At 46.9% G+C, this 23,972-nt stretch overlaps 2 protein-coding genes and 1 pseudogene across 10 annotated transcripts in view; 2 read left to right on the top strand and 1 right to left on the bottom strand.

The window, feature by feature from the left end:
• SMG6 (SMG6 nonsense mediated mRNA decay factor) overlaps positions 1-7,383 on the bottom strand; it is a 239,887-nt gene extending 232,504 nt beyond the window's left edge. Inside the window, exons 1-4 of one of the 4 annotated variants that reach the window (XM_030800159.1) lie at positions 7,195-7,383; positions 2,182-3,940; positions 1,139-1,331; positions 537-647 (exon numbers count right to left, since the gene is read on the bottom strand). In XM_030800159.1, coding sequence (XP_030656019.1) covers positions 537-647; positions 1,139-1,331; positions 2,182-3,940; positions 7,195-7,282 — 2,151 coding nt within the window. In that variant the 5' untranslated portion in view covers positions 7,283-7,383. Of the gene's footprint in view, positions 1-536; positions 648-1,138; positions 1,332-2,181; positions 3,941-6,574; positions 7,082-7,194 lie in introns of those variants that run through there. The other 3 variants (XM_030800156.1, XM_030800157.1, XM_030800158.1) reach the window with 3 other exon arrangements.
• A 142-nt stretch (positions 7,384-7,525) lies between these two features.
• SRR (serine racemase) overlaps positions 7,526-23,972 on the top strand; it is a 20,205-nt gene continuing 3,758 nt past the window's right edge. For 2 of the 6 annotated variants that reach the window (XM_012501468.2, XM_030800151.1), the window contains exons 1-4: positions 17,396-17,872; positions 20,320-20,446; positions 21,296-21,399; positions 23,748-23,867. In XM_012501468.2, the coding sequence (XP_012356922.1) occupies positions 17,624-17,872; positions 20,320-20,446; positions 21,296-21,399; positions 23,748-23,867 (600 nt within the window). In that variant the 5' untranslated portion in view covers positions 17,396-17,623. Of the gene's footprint in view, positions 7,586-11,152; positions 11,437-13,339; positions 14,238-17,395; positions 17,873-20,319; positions 20,447-21,295; positions 21,400-23,747; positions 23,868-23,972 lie in introns of those variants that run through there. The other 4 variants (XM_030800154.1, XM_030800155.1, XM_030800152.1 and 1 more) reach the window with 4 other exon arrangements.
• On the top strand, positions 10,817-12,213 carry LOC101177075 (annotated as a pseudogene).

Below are 23,972 nucleotides of genomic sequence, written 5' to 3'. Positions count from 1 at the left end.
TGGGAGGCCGAGGCGGGTGGCTCACTGAAGGTCAGAAGTTCGAGACCAGCCTGGGCAACATGATGAAACCCCCATCTCTACAAAAGATACAAAAATTAGCCAGACTTGGTGGTGGGCACCTGTAATGCCAGCTACTCGGGAGACTGACAGAGGAGAATCCCTTAAACCCGGGAGGCAGAGGTTGAAGATTATAGTGAGCCAAGATCAAAGCACTGCACTCCAGCCTGGGTGACAAGAATGAAACTCCATCTCAAAAAACGAAAAAAAAAAAAAAAAAAAAAAAAAAAAAGAAAAGAAAGAAAGAAAGAAAAGAGAGAGAGAGAGAAAGGCAGGCTGGCTGGGGAGCACTGCTATATACCATTACCACAGTACATATGACATTACAATTGTTGGTTTCATCTATCTGTCCCTGCACTGAACTGTACCTTTCATTCTTTTATCCTCAACACCCAGTACAGTGTCTAGCACATACCTAACACTAGATAAATGCTTACTAAATGAATGAAAATGTAAGATAAATAAAGAAGGTAGCTTACTGTCTTGCGTAATGGTTTGCTGCGAATGGCAAGACCATCCATGTAGTCTTCCAGTTTGAACTTGTAAGTAACCTGCAGCTTCTGAAGCAAACTATCAAAGAAGTCACTACCCTATAAAAAGAAAAAAAGAAATGACTGAATCAATCTATTCTAATCCAACCTATCCACCAAAAACCGGGGCAGACAACCCTTTCACAGTTCTGCTAATGTTCACACATCCTATGAAAAGGGAGGCACGCACAATATTCAGTGGCTACCAATTTGAGCACAAGACAAATTCACAGTCGAAGCCTCCATGGTTTTAAAGATATGACCACATGAACACACACACACACACTCTCCACACAAACACATACATACACATTCTCATTCTCTCTGTTTTAGGCCAAGGCATTCAGAAAGCTTTCAACCTCAAAACTCCAATTGCCAGTAATTTACGGTCCCAAGGAAGCAACTGGTGTAGGACAGGCTCAGAACCCAAGAAAAGGGCAGTTTTTTTGTCGATATTCTGTTCTAAAACACAGTATTTCAGGTAGTAAAAATCCATCATAACTACAGAATGCTGAAGCCTTTATCCTGAGGACAAAAAGATGACAGTTTACCTCATCCAAGAGCTCCAAGAGTCTGTTCCGAATCTGTTCTGGGTTCTCAACATTCGGATCCTTGACAAGTTGCCTGAACTTCTCAATCACCTGATAGAAAGCATTCTTCCACAGGATCTGATCCACATTCTGATTATCAGAGAACTCAATGTCTAATAGAATACAGCGCTCATATAGCTGCAGCAGTTCAGCTCTGGAATAAAATACAGGCAACTTCCAGCTCCAAATACACCACAGAAAAAGCTAGACTCAAGTTTTGAGATTCCTGCAAATTAACCACCTCCCCTGGCAGGAAATAAAAAAGTGTGACCAGGTAGGTATACTACTCACTCCGGTTTCCATTCTGCAGAGCAGAATGTCATTCTAAAGATAGTTGTGTCTAGGAAAATAGTTTTTCCCCATATGTCTTCACCTAAATTTAACAACTGAAATAAGATCTTCACTGCAAGTTATATGTTGTTCATTTCTTGGCATTCTAGAAAGTCTTTTTCCATTTCAAGATTCCATGAACCCTTAAGATAATTTTTTCTTAAAGAAAAAGTAGGATGCATAATCATTTCTAAGACTAGAAATAGGGCCGGGCGCAGTGGCTCATGCCTGTAATCCCAGCACTTTGGGAGGCCGAGGTGGGCGGATCACGAGGTCAGGAGATCAAGATCATCCTGGCTAACAAGGTGAAACTCCGTCTCTGTAAAAATACAAAAAATTAGCCGGGCGTGGTGGGGGGCGCCTGTAGTCCCAGCTACTTGGGAGGCTGAGGCAGGAGGATGGTGTGAACCCAGGAGGCGGAGTTTGTAGTGAACCAAGATCGTGCCACTGCACTCCAGCCTGGGCGAGAGAGCGAGACTCCGTCTCAAAAAAAAAAAAAAAAAAAAAAAAAGACTAGAAATAAAACTTCTGTTTCCAACTGCCCTTCCCTTAAAGTGAAAAGGAGGTAATACCCAGTGGCTCAGCTAAAAAGTTTCTACCTTCCTCAGCCATAGGAATCTATACACCTCCGGCTGATCCCCATTTCCCTTCAGCCAGAATAGACCACATCATACCTGAGTTGCGCCATCTTCTCCAGGCCCTCCGGACTGATGCGGTCCCTGGAGAGCAGGTTGCTGAGCTGCAGTTCCTGGTTGTCAGCCACCCGGAGAAGCCTGTGCAGCTCCTGTTGCTGCAGATTCCTCATATGCTGCTCTAGCTCCTCGGGACTCATGGTGCTGGCAGGTAGAGGGCTACATACATACTGTCCTGACGGAGCCGGGTAGCCTGGGTAGTAAGGCCCTGGGTACACACCATTCGTAGGGCCCACTGGGTACTGTAGAGGGTTATAGCCCGTATAGGGATACTGGGAGGCAGGGCCTGGTGTCCGGGGGTAATAATAGGGGTTGTCAGAGTTTTGAAACTTATAGTAAGATGCTTGAGCCTGGCGTGAGTCACCCCAAGATGTAGGGCTGACTTCATCATCAGTGTCCAAGAAATGTAGCTGGGGCGTCTGAGTCTTTAGAGCAGGTTTCTGATCAGGATTGTTTGGGTCCCACAATCGGCGTGTGGTGCCTCCACGGCCCCAACTCCGAGGTCCCTTACTACCAGATCCGAACAAAAGCCGAGGTCCCAAAGGTGCGGACTCTGGAGAACCTGCTGAATTGACAGATAGGGTGGTATGGGCAGGCAGAATCAGAATGCCACGACCACGACCCCGAAGTTCTTGTTTCGGGTTTTTGGACTCCTGCTTCTCAGAGCCTTTGCCCCCACTGCTCAAGCCTTTGTCAGGCTTTCCTCTATCCATATCATCCCTGGCTGACCTCACCACGGGAGACTCTTTGTTCATGGCTTCTGCATCAAAAGTGACACGAAGAGTGCCTCGATTTTCTTTACCATTGCTTTTCTGCTCGCCCTCCCCACAGCCAGACCAGTTTCTTTCTAAATGTTTCTTCCTTTCTGAACTTCTCCTGGGTCCTAATCCATCAGGCTCATCAATTCTGTCCTCATCTAAGGAATCGGTTGAGGACACAGACACTTGCTTTTTCAGTCGTGGCCTCTCCTTGGTCCTATCCAGTCGGCGGCGGCGACATCCATTATCAGTCAGGCCAGCTCCCTCAGCACTGTTGTTGCTGCCAGCTGAGCTGGTACTGCACGTGCGGTAGCGATTCCTTCGTTTGTCTGAGCGGGAGTAGCGCTTTGCAGAACCTGGCTTCCCCTGGGCCGGGTCATCATTGGTTTTCCTCATCCCCTCCCCTTTTTCAATCCTCTTTCCTTTTTCTCCCTTTGCAGCCCTTACTCTGTCACCACCTGGGCTCTTTTCTGTCTCAGCCCTGTCTGGTTTATTCACAACTTCCTCTTTCGCAACATTTCCCCTACACTCATCTTCCTCTACTCTCAATTGTTCTACCTGATTGAGGATTTCTTCCTCCTCCACCCGACTGGCTGATTCTTTGCTAACAGTCTGCAAACGTCGTCCAGGCTGATAGATCTGCAGGTCTGGTTTCTTTGTTCTTTTGATAATTTTTAGACTACGATCCTCTTGTCCAGCAGTCCTAGGAAAGGATTCTTGTCCCCGATTATTTTCTGGGTCTACAGGACCATTCTGCTGTTGGTTGTTCAGTTCCTTGCAGACATCTTTAACGGGCTGTATACCATTTTCAACAGCAGAGCAATCTCGGTCATTAACGATTTCATCTTTGAATTCCTCACTCCCAGAGGGTTCCTTGATTTTAGCCTTGTTCCTTAGCCGAGAAAGGCCAGGCTTATAGATTTCCAGATCTGGACGCCTGTTATCTTTGCGTGGCCTGGCCTCCTTTAATTCCTTCATGTTTTCTGTTATGTCAAGGAAAGAGTTTGGGAGGGAAAGGTAGAAGATAAGAATAAAGAAGGAAGATAGGGGAAAGACTGTCATTCTGGTTAAGTAACAAAAAAAGTCGAGCAAGAATTACACATCCAAATGCTAATATCGGTAGGCAAAGAAGGACATTTCTGTAGAAGCAGAAATTCTGGGTTTACGACACTTGTTCGACAGTTCACAAGGCTAAGGACCTAACTGTGTTGGGGCTACCTACACTTGGGTAAGGGAAATGGGGAACTCATCTCCTTATGTGTTATCCAAGTCCTATTCAGAAATCCAAGACCCCTAACTACCTCATTATTGTCAGAACAAAAGATCTCTATAAGGCCAGGCGTGGTGGCTCACACCTGTAATCCCAGCACTTTGGGAGGCCGAGGCGGGCGGATCACGAGGTCAGGAGATCGAGACCATCCTAGCTAACACGGTGAAACCCCGTCTCTACTAAAAATACAAAAAAATTAGCCGGGCGTGTTGGCGGGCGCCTGTAGTCCCAGCTACTCGGGAGGCTGAGGCAGGAGAATGGCGTGAACCCGGGAGGCGGAGCTTGCAGTGAGCCGAGATCGCGCCACTGCACTCTAGCCTGGGGGACAGAGCAAGACTCCGTCTCAAAAAAAAAAAAAAAAGATCTCTATAACCTTTTCAGCACTACACTGTTCTCTATCTATAGAGCCTGTGAATCCACCTCAGCCTCTTCTTCTGCCTCTAACTTTTTCCTGGGTGGCTAAGTTCTTTTAACATAACAGCAGGGGGGAAAAGTAAAAAAGGAGAAAAAGGGGGGTATTATAACAATTATCAGTCCTGGACATCTCTGGAGAAAAAAAATGCAACTCTAGTCTTTAAACATGACCAGGATGAGTCTCTTCTTCAAGATACCAATTACCAAATAACATACCTGCTGGTGAATTAAACAGCAAGCAGTTCCTTTCACATTCTTCAATTTCACCCATCCTCACCAACTCACTAACAGTAGCTCGCAGAGTTACCAAAATACTGCTCAGACTATCATACTAGAATACTGACACTAACTGCTACTGTGATGATGGAATTATGATTAGAAAAAAGTTCCATAAGGAAACTTTCCCTGGATGCTGATGGAAAGATTGTGACATACTCTCAAAATGCCAAGAAATGGGAACTCAAGAATTAAGAATAATACAGGACTCTCGGCCGGGCACGGTGGCTCACGCCTGTAATCCCAGCACTTTGGGAGGCCATGGTGGGCAGATCACGAGGTCAGGAGATCGAGACCATCCTGGCTAACACGGTGAAACCCCGTCTCAACAAAAAATACAAAAAATTAGCCGGGCGTGGTGGCGGGCGCCTGTAGTCCCAGCTACTGGGGAAGCTGAGGCAGGAGAATGGCGTGAACCCGGGAGGCGGAGCTTGCAGTGAGCCGAGATCGCGCCACTGCACTCTAGCCCGGCGGACAGATACTTATCTGGTTTTTTAAAAAAGTATCTGTTACCATTATCAAAAGTAACCACTAAACATTTCAGTGGAAAAGTGACAGAATTCGGGAGAATATTATCAAGTACACAAATGAAATGCTATATAAAATCCTAGCATAGGCCAGGTGCAGTAGCTCATGCCTATAATCGCAGCACTTTGGGAGGCTGAGGCGGCAACTGCTTGAGGCCAGGAGTTCGAGATCAGCCTGGGCAACATGGCAAAACCCTGTCTCTATAAAATATACAAAAAATAGCCAGGTGTGGTGGTGGTCTGTAATTCCAGCTACTCGGAAGGCTGAGGTGGCAGGATCACTTGAGCACAAGAGGTGGAGGTTACGGTGAGCTGAGATCCCTCCACTGCACTCCAGCCTGGAAGACAGAGTGAGACCCTGCCTCAAAAAAATAATAATAGGCCGAGAGAGGTGACTCATGCCTGTAATCCCAGCACTTTGGGAGGCCGAGGCGGGTGGATCACGAGGTCAGGAGATCCAGACCATCCTGGCCAACACGGTGAAACCCCGTCACTACAAAAAATACAAAAAATTGGCCGGGCGTGGTGGCGGGCGCCTGTAGTCCCAGCTACTCGGGAGGCTGAGGCAGGAGAATGGCGTGAACCCGGGAGGCGGAGCTTGCAGTGAGCAAAGATCGCACCACTGCACTCCAGCCTGGGCGACAGAGTGAGACTCCGTCTCAAAAAATAATAATAACAACAATAAAAAAGTTTTTAATCCTAGTATTGCTCTCTAAATATAAATGCAAACAAGCCCAAAACAGGAATCATACGCTCTAGCACGTACATTTACTTTTTGTAGATGTAAGAAAACGGGGAAGAAAAGAGACTGAGGTTTAGGATAGTGCTTCACTATTTTCAGAAGTTTAAAAGGCAGGTTCATGAAGTATCCACAAAGATAAAGCAGTTTAACCCAAGAATAGCTCACCCTCGGCAGTCTGTAACTTGGTGGTGGTGACGGGGATGGGGAGAGCTACCCTACTTTCTAGAGCAGCGGGAGAAAATAGCCTTAATAATCCAATTCTGTTAATCAACAAAAACCAATTTCACAGACTGGCCGCAAACCTAGAGAAGGCACCTATCACAGCTACCATTCTACACAACTCTATTGCCTAACGCAGGAGAGGTGAGACACTTAGAATCTTTCTTACTTTCCTGACGTGGCTGGAGACTTGAAATTAACTTGCAAATTGAGCATTCTCTCTAATAAAAACTGCTCCCACACATGCCAGGGCCAAACCCGAGTAGTCTGAGGTCCCGGATCCCTCCAGTGGCGCAGCTTTCGGAAGCCTGTCTTGCGGGGGAAAAGTTCAGCAAGGAAGTCGCAGGCTGTTAAACCTTTCTCCCCAATTCCTTCTCTCCGACGCTAAAGCGGTGGCCAGGGCAGGCCCGCGGAGGGCGGCCTGGAGAGCGACAGGCCCGGGGCCTCCACCAGACCCCACTCCTTTCCGCGTCTCCCGATGCCTGGGAATCCGGGGCGGGTCTGAGAGGGCTGGGGTAAAACGGAACAGTCACCTTCGCGGCGAGAAAGAGGGTGGAGACAGGAATTCGGGCCAGGCTCTCCCGGAGCGGGCCAGGACTAGCCGAGCCCGACCCCGCACTAACCCGCAGGAGAGGAAGGGCAGCGAGGGTCCGCCGCGGCCCCAGCACCTACTGCTGGGGGAAGGGGCGGGGGCTCCGGAACCGCGGGCCGAGCGGGGAGGAGGCAGAGGAGGAGGAGAGGGAGGCGGGGCGGGCAGGCCCGGCCCAGGAGCTGGGCGGCGCGACTCACCTCTGCTCCCGGCCTGCGGGGCCAGAGTAGCCAGGATCCCGCGCAGCTCCGACGCGGAGATCCGCACACGCTCCAGCCCTTCCGCCATCTTCGCGGCTGCTGCTACAGCCGTAGCTACTCCGCCACCGCCGCGCGCAGCCAGGAAACCACCACAGACAGGCAGCGCGCGCGCTCGCCCACCTCCCGGCCTTTCCCCGCCCCCTGCCGCCCTCCCTTTCCGAACGATGGTGGCCGCGCTGGGAGGAAAAGCGCCCGACGCCAGTTCCAGAGGGGCGGGACCGGAGTGCGAGACTGGGCAGGGCGGGCGGGCGCTGCGCGTGCGCAGAGGTGCGGCCGGGGGAGGCGCGCGGACGCTGGAGCTGGAGGCGCGGCGCCGGTGAGCTGAGGTGAGGCGAGGCCGGGCCGTGGCAGGCCAGGCGGGCGTTTGCGGCGGTGGCTGCCGTTGCTGTTGTCGTCGACACCAAGGACACTGCTAGTCTGGGACTCAGGTTGACAGAGACACCCTTCAGCCTGGGCTCCTCTGCACACCTTAGGCCAGGCTCTCCCGCCCCAGGCCCGGCCTAGCGCCGCGGGCCATTACTTGGGACCTTGAAGACCTGCTAAGAGTAGTTATTACTATTCCTTTTTTTTTTTTTTTTTTTTTGAGGCGGAGTCTCGCTCTGTTGGAGACTCCCGGGCTGGAGTGCAGTGGCGCGATCTCGGCTCACTGCAAGCTCCGCCTCCCGGGTTCAAGCGATTCTCCCGCCTCAGCCTTTCTACTATTCCCATTTCTAAGATTAGGAAACTGAATCCCAGAGAACGGATGGAAATTGCCCAGGGTGACACCGTGGATAAATACGTATCAGAGCCTTTTTCATTACAGCAAGCCACATCTCCAAACCCTCTTTTTTTTTTTTTTTTAGACGGAGTCTCGCTCTGTGGCCCAGGCTGGAGTGCATTGGCGCGGTCTCGGCTCACTGCAAGCTCCGCCTCCTGGATTCAAGCGATTCTCCTGCCTCAGCCTCCCTAGTAGCTGGGATTACAGGTGCACACCACCAAGCCCGGCTAATTTTTCTATTTTTTGGAGAGACGGGGTTTCACTAGGCTGGTCTCGAACTGCTGACCTCAGGTGATCCACCCGCGTCGGCCTCCCAAAGTGCTGGGATTACAGGCGTGAGCCACCGCGCCCGGCCACCCCCTGACTTTTAAAAACTAGATACGATATAGTTGGAATCGTGTGGAAGGAAGTACATCAGGAGGCATATAAATCGATTTGGGACCTGTGATCCCGGCGACTCGGAAGGCTGAGACGGGCGGATCGCTTGAACCCGGGAGGCGGAGACTGTAGTGAGCCGAGATCGCGCCACTGCATTCCAGCCCGGGAGTCTCCAACAGAGCGAGACTCCGCCTCAAAAAAAAAAAAAAAAAGTCAATTTGGGAATTTCTGTGTCACTATGGATTCTTGAAAAAAATTACTGCTCTAGATCTCAGGTTGACTTTTTAATTTCCCATCTTTAAAATTTAACTATACCAGAAGACTGGTACTTGAATCTTTTTTTGGAGAACTGTGCAGAGGTGAAGCTCCCTTCCCCAAGGCCGTTTGCCTCCACCTGTTGCTCCTCCACAGCCCCACAGGCCTTTAGACCACACCCATCACAGAATAGTTACCAATTATTCCTTAGTCTGAGCCGAAAGGATTGCCACAACCTCTGACAGAACTCCTTCAGTTCCTTTTATGTGACACTATGTCACCAGAAGGTTAAGCATAAGAAGAAAGTCAGTAGATGATGGGTGAAAAGATCCAACAGTTCAGAAGAGGAACCATTTGAGTGGTCAGAGCAGATGACAGCCTTTGCCACCAGATTTGAGAGAAATAGGAAGAAGTGTTAAAAAATAATCTGTTTCACATTGAAATTTGAGAGGCCATTGCATGATTTTTTTTTCAGCTGGAAAAATAATGGAAAACAAGAAAACTTTCTTAGGACAAATGGCACTGCCAATTTAATGCAACAGTGTCAGTGAACTGCAGATTAGATATGCCAAAAGTTAAACCAGTTCAAGAAAATTTACCAGAACTCAGAAGGAAAAGGTAACAGATAAAAACTGAGAGACAAAGATGGGAGACATGGAGAAGGGGTACAAAAAATTAATAATTAAATACGAGTTCCAGAATGGGATAATAGAGCTGACTGCAGAAGAGCAATAATCAAATAGTAGAAGAAAATTTACTAAGTTGGTGGAAATTTTTGAATTCTCAGATTTAAAGAATTCATGAAATACCAGGTAAAAAGAAATGACAAGAAAGACAACCATATTTAAATCTGTATCACAATGAAAGCTGCTGAGTTTGTTTTTCGTTTTTTTTTTTTTTGAGATGGAGTTTCACTCTTGTTGCCCAGGCTGGAGTGCAATGGCAGAATCTTGGCTCACTGCAACCTGTCTCCTGGTTTCAAGCGATTCTCTTGCCTCAGCCTCCTGAGTAGCTGGTATTACAGGCGCCCACCACCATGCCCAGCTAATTTTTTGTAGAGATGGGGTTTCACCATGTTGACCAGGCTGGTCTCGAACTCCGGACCTCAGGTGATCCACCCGCCTCAACCTCCTAAAGTGCTGGGATTACAGGTGTGAGCCACCATGCCCAGCCTTGAATTCAGTTTCTAAAAGTAAAAATTGTACAGGTTGGCCGGGCGTGGTGGCTCACGCCTGTAATCCCAGCACTTTGGGAGGCCGAGGTGGGCAGATTGCCTGAGCTCAGGAGTTCGCGACCAGCCTGGGCAACAAGATGAAACCCCGTCTCTACTAAAATACAAAAAAATTAGCTGGGTGTGGTGGCGGACGCCTGTAGTCCTAGCTACTTGGGACGCTGAGGCAGGAGAACTGCTTGAACCTGGGAGGCAGAGGTTGCAGTGAGCCGAGATTGCTCCACTGCACTCCAGCCTGGGCGGCAGAGTGAGCCTCTGTCTCAAAAAAAAAAATTGTACAGATCATATTTACTTAGCACAAAGTAATAAAACTAGAAGTGAATAGCCACAAATTAAGCAAAAAATTCTAACCATTTGGAATTTTTTTAAAAACAACGATTGCCGGGTGCAGTGGCTCACGCTTATAATCCCAGCACTTTGGGAGGCTGGGGCGGGCGGATCACGAGGTCAGGAGATCGAGACCACGGTGAAACCCCGTCTCTACTAAAAAATACAAAAAATTAGCCGGGCGTGGTGGCGGGCGCCTGTAGTCCCAGCTACTTGGAGAGGCTGAGGCAGGAGAATGGCGTGAACCCGGGAGGCGGAGCTTGCAGTGAGCCGAGATTGCGCCACTGCACTCCAGCCTGGGCAACAGAGCGAGACTCCGTCTCAAATAAATAAATAAATAAAAATAAAAATAAAAACAATTTTAGGCCAGGCCCCGTGGCTCATGCCTGTAATCCCAGCACTTCGGGAGGCCAAGGTGGACAGATCATTTGACGTCAGGAGTTCGAGACCAGCCTGGCCAACATGGTGAAACCCCATCTCTACTAAAAATACAAAAACTAGCTGGGCATGGTGGCGGGCGCCTGTAATCCCAGCTACTTGGGAGACTGAGGCAGGAGAATCGAACCCAGGAGGTAGAGGCTGCAGTGAGCCGTGATCATGCCACTGCACTCCAGCCTGGGTGACACAGACTGTCTCAAAAACAAAACAAAACACTTTCCACCCATGGACACCGCCAAGTCTAAGTCAGAGTCTCCTGAAGAGCTCGTACAGCTGAGGAAGCTCTTCATTGGAGAGCTGAGCTTTGAAACAACCGATGAGAGCCTGAGGAGCCATTCTGAGCAATGGGGAACACTTGCAGACTGTGTGGTAATGAGAGATCCAAACACCAAGCACTCCAGGGGCTTTGGATTTGCCACATATGCCACTGTGGAGGAGGTGGATGCAGCCACGAATGCAAGGCCACACAAGGTGGATGGAAGAGTTGTGGAACCAAAGAGAGCTGTCTCAAGAAGATTCTCAAAGACCAGATGCCCACTTAACTGTGGAAAAGATATTTGTTGGTGGCATTAAAGAAGACACTGAAGAATATCACCTAAGAGATTATTTTGAACAGTGTGGAAAAATTGAAGTGATTGAAATCATGACTGACCAAGGCAGTGGCAAGAAAAGGAGGGGCTTTGCCTTTGTAACCTTTGATGACCATGATTCCATGGATAAGACTGTCATTCAGAAATACCATACTGTGAATGGCCACAACTGTGAAGTTATGAAAGGCCTGTCAAAGCAAGAGATGGTGAGTGCCTCATCCAGCCAAAGAGGTCAAAGTACTCTGGAAACTGGTGGTGGTCGTGGAGGTGGTTTCGGTGGGAATGACAACTTTGGTCGTGAAGGAAATTTCAGTGGTCATGGTGGCTTTGGTGGCAGCTGTGGTGGTGGTGGATATTGTGCAGTAGGGATGGCTATAATGGATTTGGTAATGATGGAAGCAATTTTGGAGGTGGTGGAAGCTACAATGATTTTGGCAATTACAACGATTAGTCTTCAATTTTTGGACCCATGAAGGGAGGAAACTTTGGAGGCAGAAGCTCTGGCCCCTATGGTGGTGCAGGCCAATACTTTGCCAAACCATGAAACCAAGGTGGCTGTGGCGGTTCCAGTAGCAGCAGTAGCTATGGCAGTGGCGGAAGATTTTAATTAGGCAACAAAGCTTAGCATGAGAGGAGAGCCAGCGAAGTGACAGGGAAGCTACAGGTTACAACAGATTTGTGAACTAAGCCAAGCACAGTGGTGGCAGGGCCTAGCTGCTACAAAGAAGACATGTTTTAGACAAATACTCATGTGTATGGGCAAAAAACTCGAAGACTGTATTTGTGACTAGTTGTATAACAGGTTATTTTAGTTTCTGTTCTGTTGAAAATGTAAAGCATTCCAACAAAGGGTTTTAATGTAGATTTTTTTTTTGCACCCAAGCTGTCGATTGCTAATTGTAATAGTCTGATCGTGACACTGAATAAATGTCTTTTTTAAAAAAACAAACAACAAAAAAACCACTAATTTTAAATAATTCACGGGTCAAAAAAGAAAACAAGACTAAAATCTTGGATTATTTAGAAATTATGATAATGAAAATATTGTATAATGGAATCCATGATATTAAAGCAGTTCTTAGAGGAAAAATCATATAAGTAACCTTATATGCTTTTTTTAAGTGAAAATTAGTAAGCTAAGCATTCAACAAATATAGAAGACAAAGGAAAATGGCAGAGTAAACAAAATCAGAAAAAATGGAAAAAGAGCTGTACTTTAAATAAATTGAAAAGCTCATTCTTCAGAAATAAATCAGACATTAATATATACACATTTCTGGCAAAAAATAATTTTTAAAAAAGGGACATCCTCTTGGATGTTTCATAAACCAAACTTAGCTGATCAAATCTGATTTTCCTGTCAAATACTTATTTCTTCTCCTGTTTTAAATCTCAACAAATCGTACCACCATTTAAGTCAAAACCCAGGAGTTACTCTTTTTAAAGAAAAATTTTTGGCTGGGCGTGGTGGCTCACACCTGTAATCCCAGTACTTTGGGAGGCTGAGGCGGGCGGATCACAAGGTCAAGAGATCGAGACTATCCTGGCCAATTAGCTGGGCGTGGTGGCACGCTCCTGTAATCTCAGCTATGTGGGAGGCTGAGGTATGAGAATCACTTGAACCCAAGAGGCAGAGGTTGCGGTGAGCCAAGATCGCACCACTGCACTCCAGCCTGGCGACAGAGTGAGACTCCGTCTCAAAAAAATAAAAATATTGGCAGGGTGTGGTGGCTCATACCTGTAATCCCAGCACTTTGGGAGGCTGAGGCAGGTGGATCATCTGAGGTCAGGAGTTCGAGACCAGCCTGACCAACATGGTGAAACCCCGTCTCTACTAAATACAAAACATTAGCCAGGTGTGGTGGTACATGCCTGTAATCCCAGCTACTTGGGAGGCTGAGGCAGGAGAATCGCTTGAATCCGGGAGGCGGAGGTTGCAGTGAGCCGAGATTGCGCCATTGCACTCCAGCCTGGGCAACAAGAGCGAAACTCCATCTCAAAATAATAATAATAATTTGTAGAGGCAGGGTTTCCCTGTGTTGCCCAGGCTGGTCTCAAACTCCTTGCCTCTGGCAATCTTCCCACCTTGGCCTTCCAAAGTGTTGGGATTACAGGTGTGAGCCACCATGCCTGGCCCAGGATTTATTCTTCACACCTCTCTCCCCCATTCAATCCACTATCAGGATATGTCTCTTCTGTTCCTATAATGAACATGTAAGGAATCATCTCCCCAGCATTCTCCCCTTTATTTTCACTTGGAAAATGCCCCTTACTCCCACTCAAAAGTACTTTTTCTTTTCTTTGTTTTCTTTCCTCCATCACTCCTTTATTTTGCTATTTTCCCCTCAGGTGCAGAGAATTGAGCCGGTCATACTCGTTTATTCACACTGTCATTAACAAGGCCTTTCTCATTTTATCTTTTCTCTTCATTGCAGTTCCCACTAATGTTCCTTTCCTCCCTCCTTAGGTAGTCACTCTAATGTGTTTGATATGTCTTTGAATATACATGTATCTTTGAATAATATGTAATGTTGTTTTATGTATGTATGTGTTTTAAATGTACCTAATTGATACTGTGTTACAGATCTCATTCTGTTTCTTTTTCATGTTTATGTAAATACTTCTGACTATTGCACACTGTTGTCTTCAGTGACCTTATACCCTGGCCACTGGTCCTGGGCCAAGATGGACCAGGGTCCTTACCCAGAATTTTTCAAACTGAAGCTGAGAAAGAAAATTCCCCTCCAGTGTGGAAGCCATAAAATGTAAAACATATGAGCTGTCAGCAGCCATGTGTCAGTTGGTTCCATATGGAACCAACTTGCCTGCAGTGAAAAAGCCGACGTGCAGAAAGCAGCAGAGGTGAGAGACTGAGTCTGGGAAGCTCTCAAATCTGGTTCCAGTAGTTCCTGAAGCTCCGTATTCCTCCCCTTACCATGGTTTCTTCAGTTCTTCATGGATTCCATGAGCTAGTAAATCTGAACACCTCCACCTTGTGCCTACTAAGGTAGTTCAAATTGAGGTTCTATCACTTGCAACTAAGAGGACTGACTGTTTTTTTGTTGTTTTTGTTGTTTTTTTTTTTGAGGCGGAGTCTCGCTCTGCCGCCCAGGCTGGAGTGCAGTGGCGCGATCTCGGCTCACTGCAAGCTCCGCCTCCCGGGTTCACGCCATTCTCCTGCCTCAGCCTCTCCGAGTAGCTGGGACTACAGGCGCCCGCCACCACGCCCGGCTGATTTTTTTTTATATTTTTAGTAGAGACGGGGTTTCACCGTGGTCTCGATCTCCTGACCTCGTGATCCGCCCGCCTCGGCCTCCCAAAGTGCTGGGATTACAAGCGTGAGCCACCGCGCCTGGCCAGGACTGACTGTTTACAACCTCCAAAATATATCTTATTTTTGATAGTGGGTTTTTTGTGTTCTGGGTTTTCTTGTTGTTGAGAGACAGGGTCTACACGTAGGAATGGAATTGCTAGATCATAGGATGATTCTATGTTCAATTTTTTTGAGGAAGCACCATACTGTTTACCGTAGAATTACCACTATGGGCGCCTGCCACCTGCACGGCTAATTTTTTTGTATTTTTGGTAGAGATAGGGTTTCAACATGTTGCCCAGGCTGGTCTTAAACTCCTGAGCTCAAGCAGTCTGCCCATCTAAAGTACTGAGATTACGGGTATGAACCACTGCACCCTGCCAAGGGGGCAAAATTGACATTTATTCATAAAAATATTGAGTCTTCAGGCCTGGCATGGTTTTTTGGGATTTTTTGTTGTTTTTTTTTGAGACAGAGTCTCACTCTGTCGCCCAGGCTGGAGTGCAGTGGAACAATCTCGGCTCACTGCAACTTTGCCTTCTAGGTTCAAGCGATTTTTCTGCCTCAGCCTCCCTAGTAGCTGGGACTACAGGCGCATGCCACCACTCCGGGCTAATTTTTTTTTTTTTTTTTTTTTTGAGACAGAGTCTTGCTCTGTCGCCTAGGCTGGAGTGCAGTGGCACGATCTCGGCTCACTGCAAGCTCCGCCTCCCGGGTTCACGCCATTCGTCTGCCTCAGCCTCCCGAGTAGCTGGGACTACAGGCGCCTGCCACCATGCCCGGGTAATTTTTTGTATTTTTAGTAGAGACGGGGTTTCACCATGTTAGCCAGGATGGTCTCGATCTGACCTCGTGATCTTCCCACCTCAGCCTCCCAAAGTGCTGGGATTACAGGCGAGACCCACTGCGCCCGGCCAATTTTTGTTTTTTTAATGGAGACGGGATTTTACCACATTAGTCAGTCTGGTCTCGAACTCCTGACCTCAAGTGATCCACTCACTTTGGCCTCCAAAAGTGCTGGGATTACAGACATGAGCCACCGCGCCCAGCCAACTACTTTTTGTTCTCTTGTTTTTTTGTTTTTAAGAGACAGGGTCTTGCTCTTGCAGTGGTACAATCATAACTCACTGCAGCCTTGAACTGGGTTTAAGCAATCCTCCTGCCACTGTGCCCAGCCGAGAGGACATAATTGACATTAAAAAATATTGAGTCTTCAGGCTTGGCATGGTGGCTTATGCCTATAATCCCAGCACTTTGGGAGGCCAAGGTGGGTGGATCACTTGAGCTCAGAAGGTCAAGACCAGCCTGCGCAACATGGCAAAACCTTGTGTCTACAAAAGATACAGAAATTAGCCAGGCATGGTGGCACAATGCACCTGTGGTCCCAGCTACTCAGGAGGCTGAGGTGAGAGGATTGCTTGAGCCTGGGAGGCAGAGGTTGCAGTGAGCTGAGATCATGCCAATGCACTCCAGCCTGGATGACAAGAGACCCCGTCTCAGTAAATAAATAATGCCCCCAGTTCATTTATACATCTTTACAATGGAATTTCTGGCAACCAAAGGAATTCTAGTTCACCTGGAAGAATTGATATGTGAGAAAAGCCAATGAATTTTAGAAAGAGTAATCAAGGGAGAATTTATTAATACAGTATATAATAGGAAAAGACATTGGCAGTCTGGCCAGTGGAACAAAATACAATAGCCCCAACCATTCATAGAAATTTAATTTTTGATAAATAGAGCATTTCAGAGGAAAAGGATTCTGTCAGTAAATGGTGTGTTAAGGAGAAGAAGGCTGGGTGTGGTGCCTCATGCCTGTAATCCCAGCACTTTGGGAGGCCAAGGCAGGAGGATCACTTGAGCTCAGGGGTTTGAGACCAGCCTGGGCAACACAGCAAGACTTTGTCTCTACTAAAATAAAAATTTAGCTGGACGCGGTGGCTCACGCTTGTAATCCCAGCACTTTGGGAGGCCGAGGCGGGTGGATCACGAGGTCAGGAGATCGAGACCACGGTGAAACCCCGTCTCTACTAAAAATACAAAAAATTAGCCAGGCATGGTGGCAGGCACCTGTAGTCCCAGCTATTTGGGAGGCTGAGGCAGGAGAATGGCATAAACCCAGGAGGCGGAGCTTGCAGTGAGCCAAGATCGCGCCACTGCACTCCAGCCTGGGTGACAGAGCAAGGCTCTGTCTCAAAAAAAAAAAAAAAAAAAATTAGCTGGGCATGGTGGTGCATGCCTATAATCTCAGCTACTCGGGAGGCTGAAGCAGGAGAATCGCTTGAACCTGGGAGGTGGAGGTTGTGGTGAGCCAGGATTGCATCAGTGCACTCCAGCCTAGACAACAAGAGCGAAACTCCATCTCAAAAAACAAAAAAAGAAAACGCAGAGGGAAATAAAGAAAATGAACATAGTTATTTAAATGGAAAAGTCTAGCTATTTTTTTCTTTATCAAATAATTTGTTAAATTTTTATTAAAAATTTAAATTTAAAAATTAAAAATAATATGAAAATTGAATCCAATTCATTCAAGTAGCTTCACAACGATGATTAAAAGAAAGGTGGAGCTGGGCGCGGTGGCTCACGCCTGTAATCCCAGCACTTTGGGAGGCCAAGGCAGGCGGATCACGAGGTCAGAAGTTCAAGACCAGCCTGGCCAACGTGGTGAAACCCCGTGTCTACTAAAAATAAAAAAAATAGCTGGGCATGATGGCACATTCCTGTAATCCCAGCTACTCGGGAGGCTGAGGCAGGAGAACTGCTTGACCCTGGAGGCGGAGGTTGCAGTGAGTCGAGACTGTGCCACTGCACTCCAGCTTGGGCTACAGAGTGAGACTCCGTCTCAAAAAAAAAAAAAGGAAGATGGAGACCAGTGGCAGTGCCAACAGTGCCAAGAGATGAGTGGTGTGGGTGGGGAGTGGGCTTTAGCCTTCTGTAATCACCATCAGTCACTTCTCTCAAAGCTTCACCAGAAAAACTTTGTTCAGCTTTCAAGTCAAATCTCTTTTAGAGAAATTCTGGTGGCACTCCAGTAATGGAGAATTTCCACATGACACCACAGGCCCCAGGTCTATTCTGTTATGTATTTTCAAAATCTCTTCAATAAACATATTGTCTCGGACTTTGCTTTGACCCCTTTCTTATTCCTGGGTTTCAGAACCATGTGTGCTCAGTACTGCATCTCCTTTGCTGATGTTGAAAAAGCTCATATCAACATTCGAGATTCTATCCACCTCACACCAGTGCTAACAAGCTCCATTTTGAATCAACTAACAGGGCGCAATCTTTTCTTCAAATGTGAACTCTTCCAGAAAACAGGATCTTTTAAGGTAACAATCCTTCTTCTCAGCGTATCATGTATGTTTTCAAACCCTTTCACATATCAATTTGATTCTCCTGACCACCCAGTGAGATAGGCAGAAGTAAATTAATGCCTTTATACAGTTGGAAAAAAGGTTACAGAAATTTTCCTTTCAAGTCCTTGTTTTACCTAGCATCATAGTGTTGATAAGCAACTTTTACACAGTCATAAATCCTTATAATTAGGATAATATATATAACTTATCCGAGTAATTTTTATATATGTATATGTGTATATATATAATATATACATAAAATAGTCATGTGCCACATAACGTTTCAGTCAATGACAGACCACCTATATGATGGTGGTCCTTGGTCCCATAAGGTTATAATACCACACATTTACTGTACCATTTCTGTGTTTAGATACAGAAATGCTTGTCATTGTGTTATAGCTGCCTACAGTATTCAGTACAGTAACATGTTATACAGGGTTTGCAGCCTAGGAGTAATAGGCTGTAACAGCTGGGTTTGTATAAATACACTCTATGATGCATGTACGATGATGAAATTGCCAAATCATGCATTTCTCAAAACATATCCCCATCCTTAAGCAAAGCATGACTTTATTATATATACCATCACTTATTATCCAAACTAAGACATAATTTATTATCCAAATTAGGACATGTTTGGGACTGAAAGAAGCAACCTGAAATATCTAAACTGAGACACCTGAACTGTTGCAGACAAATTGGAAAGTGTTATCACTCTGTATATGACCCAAGTTTAAGCATTCACTGTGTCAACCTGCTACACACAGATACATTATCAATATAAAAGATCTAAGCCTGGGCCACACGGCAAAACTCTGTCTACAAAAAATACAACTATATGACAGGCGCAGTGGTTCACACTTGTAATCCCAGCACTTTGGGAGGCTGAGGCAGGTGGATCACCTGAGGTCAGGAGTTTGACACCAGCCTGGCCAACATGATGAAACGATTTTTTTATTTTCTTTTGTTTTGTTTTGTTTTGAGACGGAGTCTCGCTCTGTCCCCCATGCTAGAGTGCAGTGACAAGATCTCGGCTGACTGTAAGCTCCACCTACCAGGTTCACGCCATTCTCCTGCCTCAGCCTCCCGATTAGCTGGGACTACAGGCACCCGCCACCACGCCCGGCTAAATTTTGTTGTTGTTGTTGAATTTTTAGTAGAGACAGGGTTTCACCGTGTTAGCCAGGATGGTCTTGATCTCCTGACCTTGTGATCTGCCTGCCTCAGCCTCCTAAAGTGCTGGGATTACTGGCGTGAGCCACCGCACCCAGCCTTGGTGAAACACTTTCTTTTTTTTTTTTTTTTTTTTTTTTTTGAGAAGGAGTCTTGCTCTGTTGCCCAGGCTGGAGTGCAGTGGCGCGATCTCGGCTCACTGCAAGCTCCGCCTCCCGGGTTCGCGCCATTCTCCTGCCTCAGCCTCTCCGAGTAGCTGGGACTACAGGCGCCCGCCACCACGCCCGGCTAGTTTTTTGTATTGTTAGTAGAGACGGGGTTTCACCGTGGTCTCGATCTCCTGACCTCGTGATCCGCCCGCCTCGGCCTCCCAAAGTGCTGGGATTACAAGCGTGAGCCACCGCGCCCGGCCTGGTGAAACACTTTCTACTCAAAATACAAAATGAGCCAGACTTGGTGCCAGGCACCTGTAATCCCAGCTGCTTGGGAGGCTGAGGCAGGAGAATTGCTTGAACCCAGAAGTCAGAGGTTGCAGTGAGTCGAGATCATGCCATTGCACTCCAGCGTGGGTGATAGAGCAAGACTCCATCTCGGAAAAAAAAAAAAAAAAAAAGGCCAGGCGCAGTGGCTCACGCCTGTAATCCCAGCACTTTGGGAGGCTGAGGCGGGCGGATAACGAGGTCAAGAGATCGAGACCATCCTGGCTAACACAGGGAAACCCCGTCTCTACTAAAAATACAAAAAAATTAGCCAGGCGTGGTGGTGGGCGCCTGTAGTCCCGGCTACTCAAGAGGCTGAGGCAAGAGAATGACATGAACGCCGGAGGCGGAGCTTGCAGTGAGCCGAGATCGCGCCACTGCACTCCAGCCTGGGCTACAGCAGAGCAAGACTAGGTCTAAAAAAAAAAAAAAAAAAAAAAAATTTAGCCGGGCATGGTGGCAGGTGCCTATAATCCCAGCTACTTGTGCTGAGGCAGGAAAATCACTTGAACCCGGCCCTGGGGGTAGATGCGGTGTGGGGAGGTGGACGTTGCAGTGAGCCGAGATCTGGCCAGCCGGGGTAACGGAGACTCCATCTCAAAAAAATAAAAAATAAAGATGCACATGAGATATTTAGGAGGTAAATCGATAAGACTTAGTGACAGATTGGATGTGCATGTTAAGGATAGAAAATCTAGAAAAGTTCCTTGCTTTCCAAAACAATGTTTTAATCAAATATGTGAATTCACCATTGCTCTTTTTCAGATTCGTGGTGCTCTCAATGCCGTCAGAAGCTTGGTTCCTGATGCTTTAGAAAGGAAGCCGAAAGCTGTTGTTACTCACAGCAGTGGAAACCATGGCCAGGCTCTCACCTATGCTGCCAAATTGGAAGGTACTTGATTTCTCAAGGTACTAGGTAGATCACCAGAAAGGAGTAGAAAAGTGCCCTTAATTTCAGTGACAGTGATGATAGCTGTGGGAAGTAACTTTCCAAAGAAATTTCTATGTGATTGCAAGCAATATGAACATAAGTTTCTTTTTACTTTTTTTTTTTTTTTTTTTTGAAGACAGAATCTTGCTCTGTCACCCAGGCTGGAGGGTGGTGACACGATCTCGGCTCACTGTAACCTCCACCTGCCGAGTTCAAGCAATTCTCCTGCCTCAGCCTCCTGAGTAGCTGGGACTACAGTTACGCACCACCACGCCTGGCTAATTTTTTCTATTTTCCAAATACAAAATACTAATTTCACCATGTTTCCCAGGCTGGTCTCGAACTCCTGGGCTCAGGCAATCCACCCGCCTTGGCCTCCCAAAGTCCCAGGATTACAGGCGTGAGCCACCACACCTGGCTGAACATAAGTTTCTTTCTTTTTTTTTTTTTTTTTTTGAGATAGAGTCTTGCTATGTCACCCAGGCTGGAGTGCAGTGGCAGGATCTGGGCTCACTGCGAGCTCTGCCTCCCGGGTTCACACCATTGTCCTGCCTCAGCCTGGGACTGAGTAGCTGGGACTACAGGAGCCTGCCACCACACCCGGCTATTTTTTTTTTTTTTTTGTATTTTTACTAGAGACAGGGTTTCACTGTGTTAGCCAGGATGGTCTCAATCTCTTGACCTCATGATCTGCCCACCTCAGCCTCCCAAAGTGCTGGGATTACAGGCGTGAGCCACTGCGCCTGGCCACATAAGTTTCTATTCTAAATTCTCCTGATTGTACTAACCAAACATGTTTTCCTCTCCCAGGAATTCCTGCTTATATTGTGGTGCCCCAGACAGCTCCAGACTGTAAAAAACTTGCAATACAAGCCTATGGAGCGTCAATTGTATACTGTGAACCTAGTGATGAGGTAAGGAGAGCAGTGTTTGGTACCATCTTAACAGCTTTCATTTGACCAATGGCTCTTTCTACCTCACCGGCTGCTCCCTCTCAGCTTCCTTTGTGGTTTCCTCTTTCTGTTAGCATGCTCAACCTTTTCTCTATCTACACTCACAAAATCTCATTAGTCTCATTGCTTAAATTATTACCTATGGTCTAACAACACCAACTCCAGCTTCTCTCCCCTCAACAGCCAACTTTTATATCCAACAGCTACCTAACTTTCCCACTTGATGTCTTAAAAGGCATCTCAAACTACAGCTAAAACCAAACTCCTGATCTTACTTCCCTATATTGCTTCCCTTCCAGTCTTCCTCATCTTAGTAAATGGCACTTTTTATTCTTCTAGTTAAAAAAAAGTTGAAGTCATCTTTTTTTGAAATTTTTGTTGTTGTTGTTAGAGATGGGCTTTTCCTATGTTGTGGGATCCTCCTGCCTCAGGCTGTTGAGTAGCTAGGACTACAGGTGCATGCCACCACACCTAATTCCTTTATTTTTCGTAGACAGGGTCTCACTGTTGCCCAGGCTGGTCTCAAAACTCCTGGGCTCAAGTAATCCTCCCACCTTGGCCTCCCAAAATGCTGGGATCACAGGCATGATCCACTGCACACAGCCAGGAATCCTCTTTGATAACCCTCTCATACCCCACATCCAAATCTCAGTCTGCTTTCAACATATTTCCATAACCCAACTGCTTCTGTGTCTACCGTTACCACTCTGATTCAAATCAACATCAATTCTCACCTATATTCAATTCAGTAGCCAAACTGGTCTCTCTGCATCCACCCTTGCCCCACTACAGGCTTTTTTGAGCAACCAGAGCTCTCCATTTAATAAAGTCAGAACTTGTCTTTTTTTTTTTTTTTTTTTTTTTTTGAGGCAGAGTCTCACTCTGTCGCCCAGGCTGGAGTGCAGTGGCGCAATCTTGGCTCACTGCAAGCCCCGTCTCCCGGGTTCACGCCATTCTCCTGCCTCAGCCTCCCGAGTAGCTGGGACTACAGGCCACCACCACCACACCCAGCTAATTTTTTCTATTTTTAGTAGAGCCGGGGTTTCACTGTGTTAGCCAGGATGGTCTCGATCTCCTGACCTCTTGATCCGCCCACCTCGGCCTCCCTAAGTGCTGGGATTACAGGAGTGAGCCACCACACCCAATCAGAACTTGTCTCTTTTCAAGTCTAAATTCTCTGTTGGTTTCCCATCTCATACATGGTGGAAACCAGAGTTCTTGCAATCATCTAAGCCCTGGATAAACTCAAACATTCCTATCTTTTTGACCTCATCTTTTTTTTTTTTTTTGAGACAGAATCTCCTCATCACCCAGGCTGGAGTGCAGCAGCACGATCTCGGCTCACTGCAACCTCCGCCCCCTGGGTTCAAGCGATTCTTCTGCCTCAGCCTCCCGAGTAGCTGGGACTACAGGTGCGTGCCACCATGCCCAGCTAATTTTTGATTCTTTAGTAGAGACAGGGTTTCACCATATTGGCCAGGCTGGCCTCGAACTCCTGACCTCGTGATCTGCCTGCTTTGGCCTCCCAAAGTGCTGAGATTACAGGTGTGAGCCACGGCACCCAGTCCCTCATCTTCTTTTTATTTATTTGAGACAGGGTCTCGCTCTGTCCAACCCAGGCTGGAGTGCGATAGTTTGATCTCAGCTCACTGCAGCCTCCGCTTCCTGGGTTCAAGTGATTCTCATGCCTCAGCCACCAGAGTAGCTGAGATTACAGGCGCGTGCCACCACATCTGGCTAATTTCTGTATTTTTAGTAGAGACAGGGTTTCGCCGTGTTGGCAAGGCTGGTCTTTAACTCCTGACCTGAAGTGATCTGCCCACCTTGGCCTCCCAGAGTGCTGGGATTATAGGTGTCAGCCACTGCACCCAGCCTTGACCTCATCTTCTATTAGTTCTCTTGCCCACTCTGTGCCAGCCATACTAACCTTTTTGGCTGTTCCGCAGAAAGGCCAAGCACTCCTACTTTGTAGTCTTTGCACTGTTAGCCCTTCTCTGGAATATTCTAGACATCCACAGCAGTTGTTCAGATCTTTTAAAATGTCACTTTACTAGAGGCTCTTCTTGGCTACCCTATATGAAATAAATTCCTTCATTTTACTCCATTGCACTTAGACATACCATATATTTACTTCACCCATCTCTATCCCCTTGAGGGCGGGGATATTTTGTTTATTAACAGATATATCTCTAGTACCTGAACAAAGTCTGAAAAAAGTAGATGGTCAATAAAATGCTGAATGACCAAATGGAACTTGTTGGGGACTCTATTAAATACAAATCAATTAAGCTAAATTAATGTACTTTCAGTCCAGAGAAAATGTTGCAAAAAGAGTTACAGAAGAAACAGAAGGCATCATGGTACATCCCAACCAGGAGCCTGCAGTGATAGCTGGACAAGGGACAATTGCCCTGGAAGTGCTGAACCAGGTAAAATAGCTGAGTTCTTCCTGTTTAGCTACTGGTAAAGCTGTTGGGCTATATTCAATTATTTTATATGTACACATTAAATATAAAACTGCTTACTAATAGGCC

The sequence above is a fragment of the Nomascus leucogenys genome, chromosome 19 (assembly GCF_006542625.1).
Source record: "Nomascus leucogenys isolate Asia chromosome 19, Asia_NLE_v1, whole genome shotgun sequence".
In the NCBI taxonomy this organism is placed as follows: domain Eukaryota; kingdom Metazoa; phylum Chordata; class Mammalia; order Primates; family Hylobatidae; genus Nomascus; species Nomascus leucogenys.
Note: the sequence above shows the minus strand (reverse complement) of the source record. Positions and strands in the feature narration are given on the sequence as shown.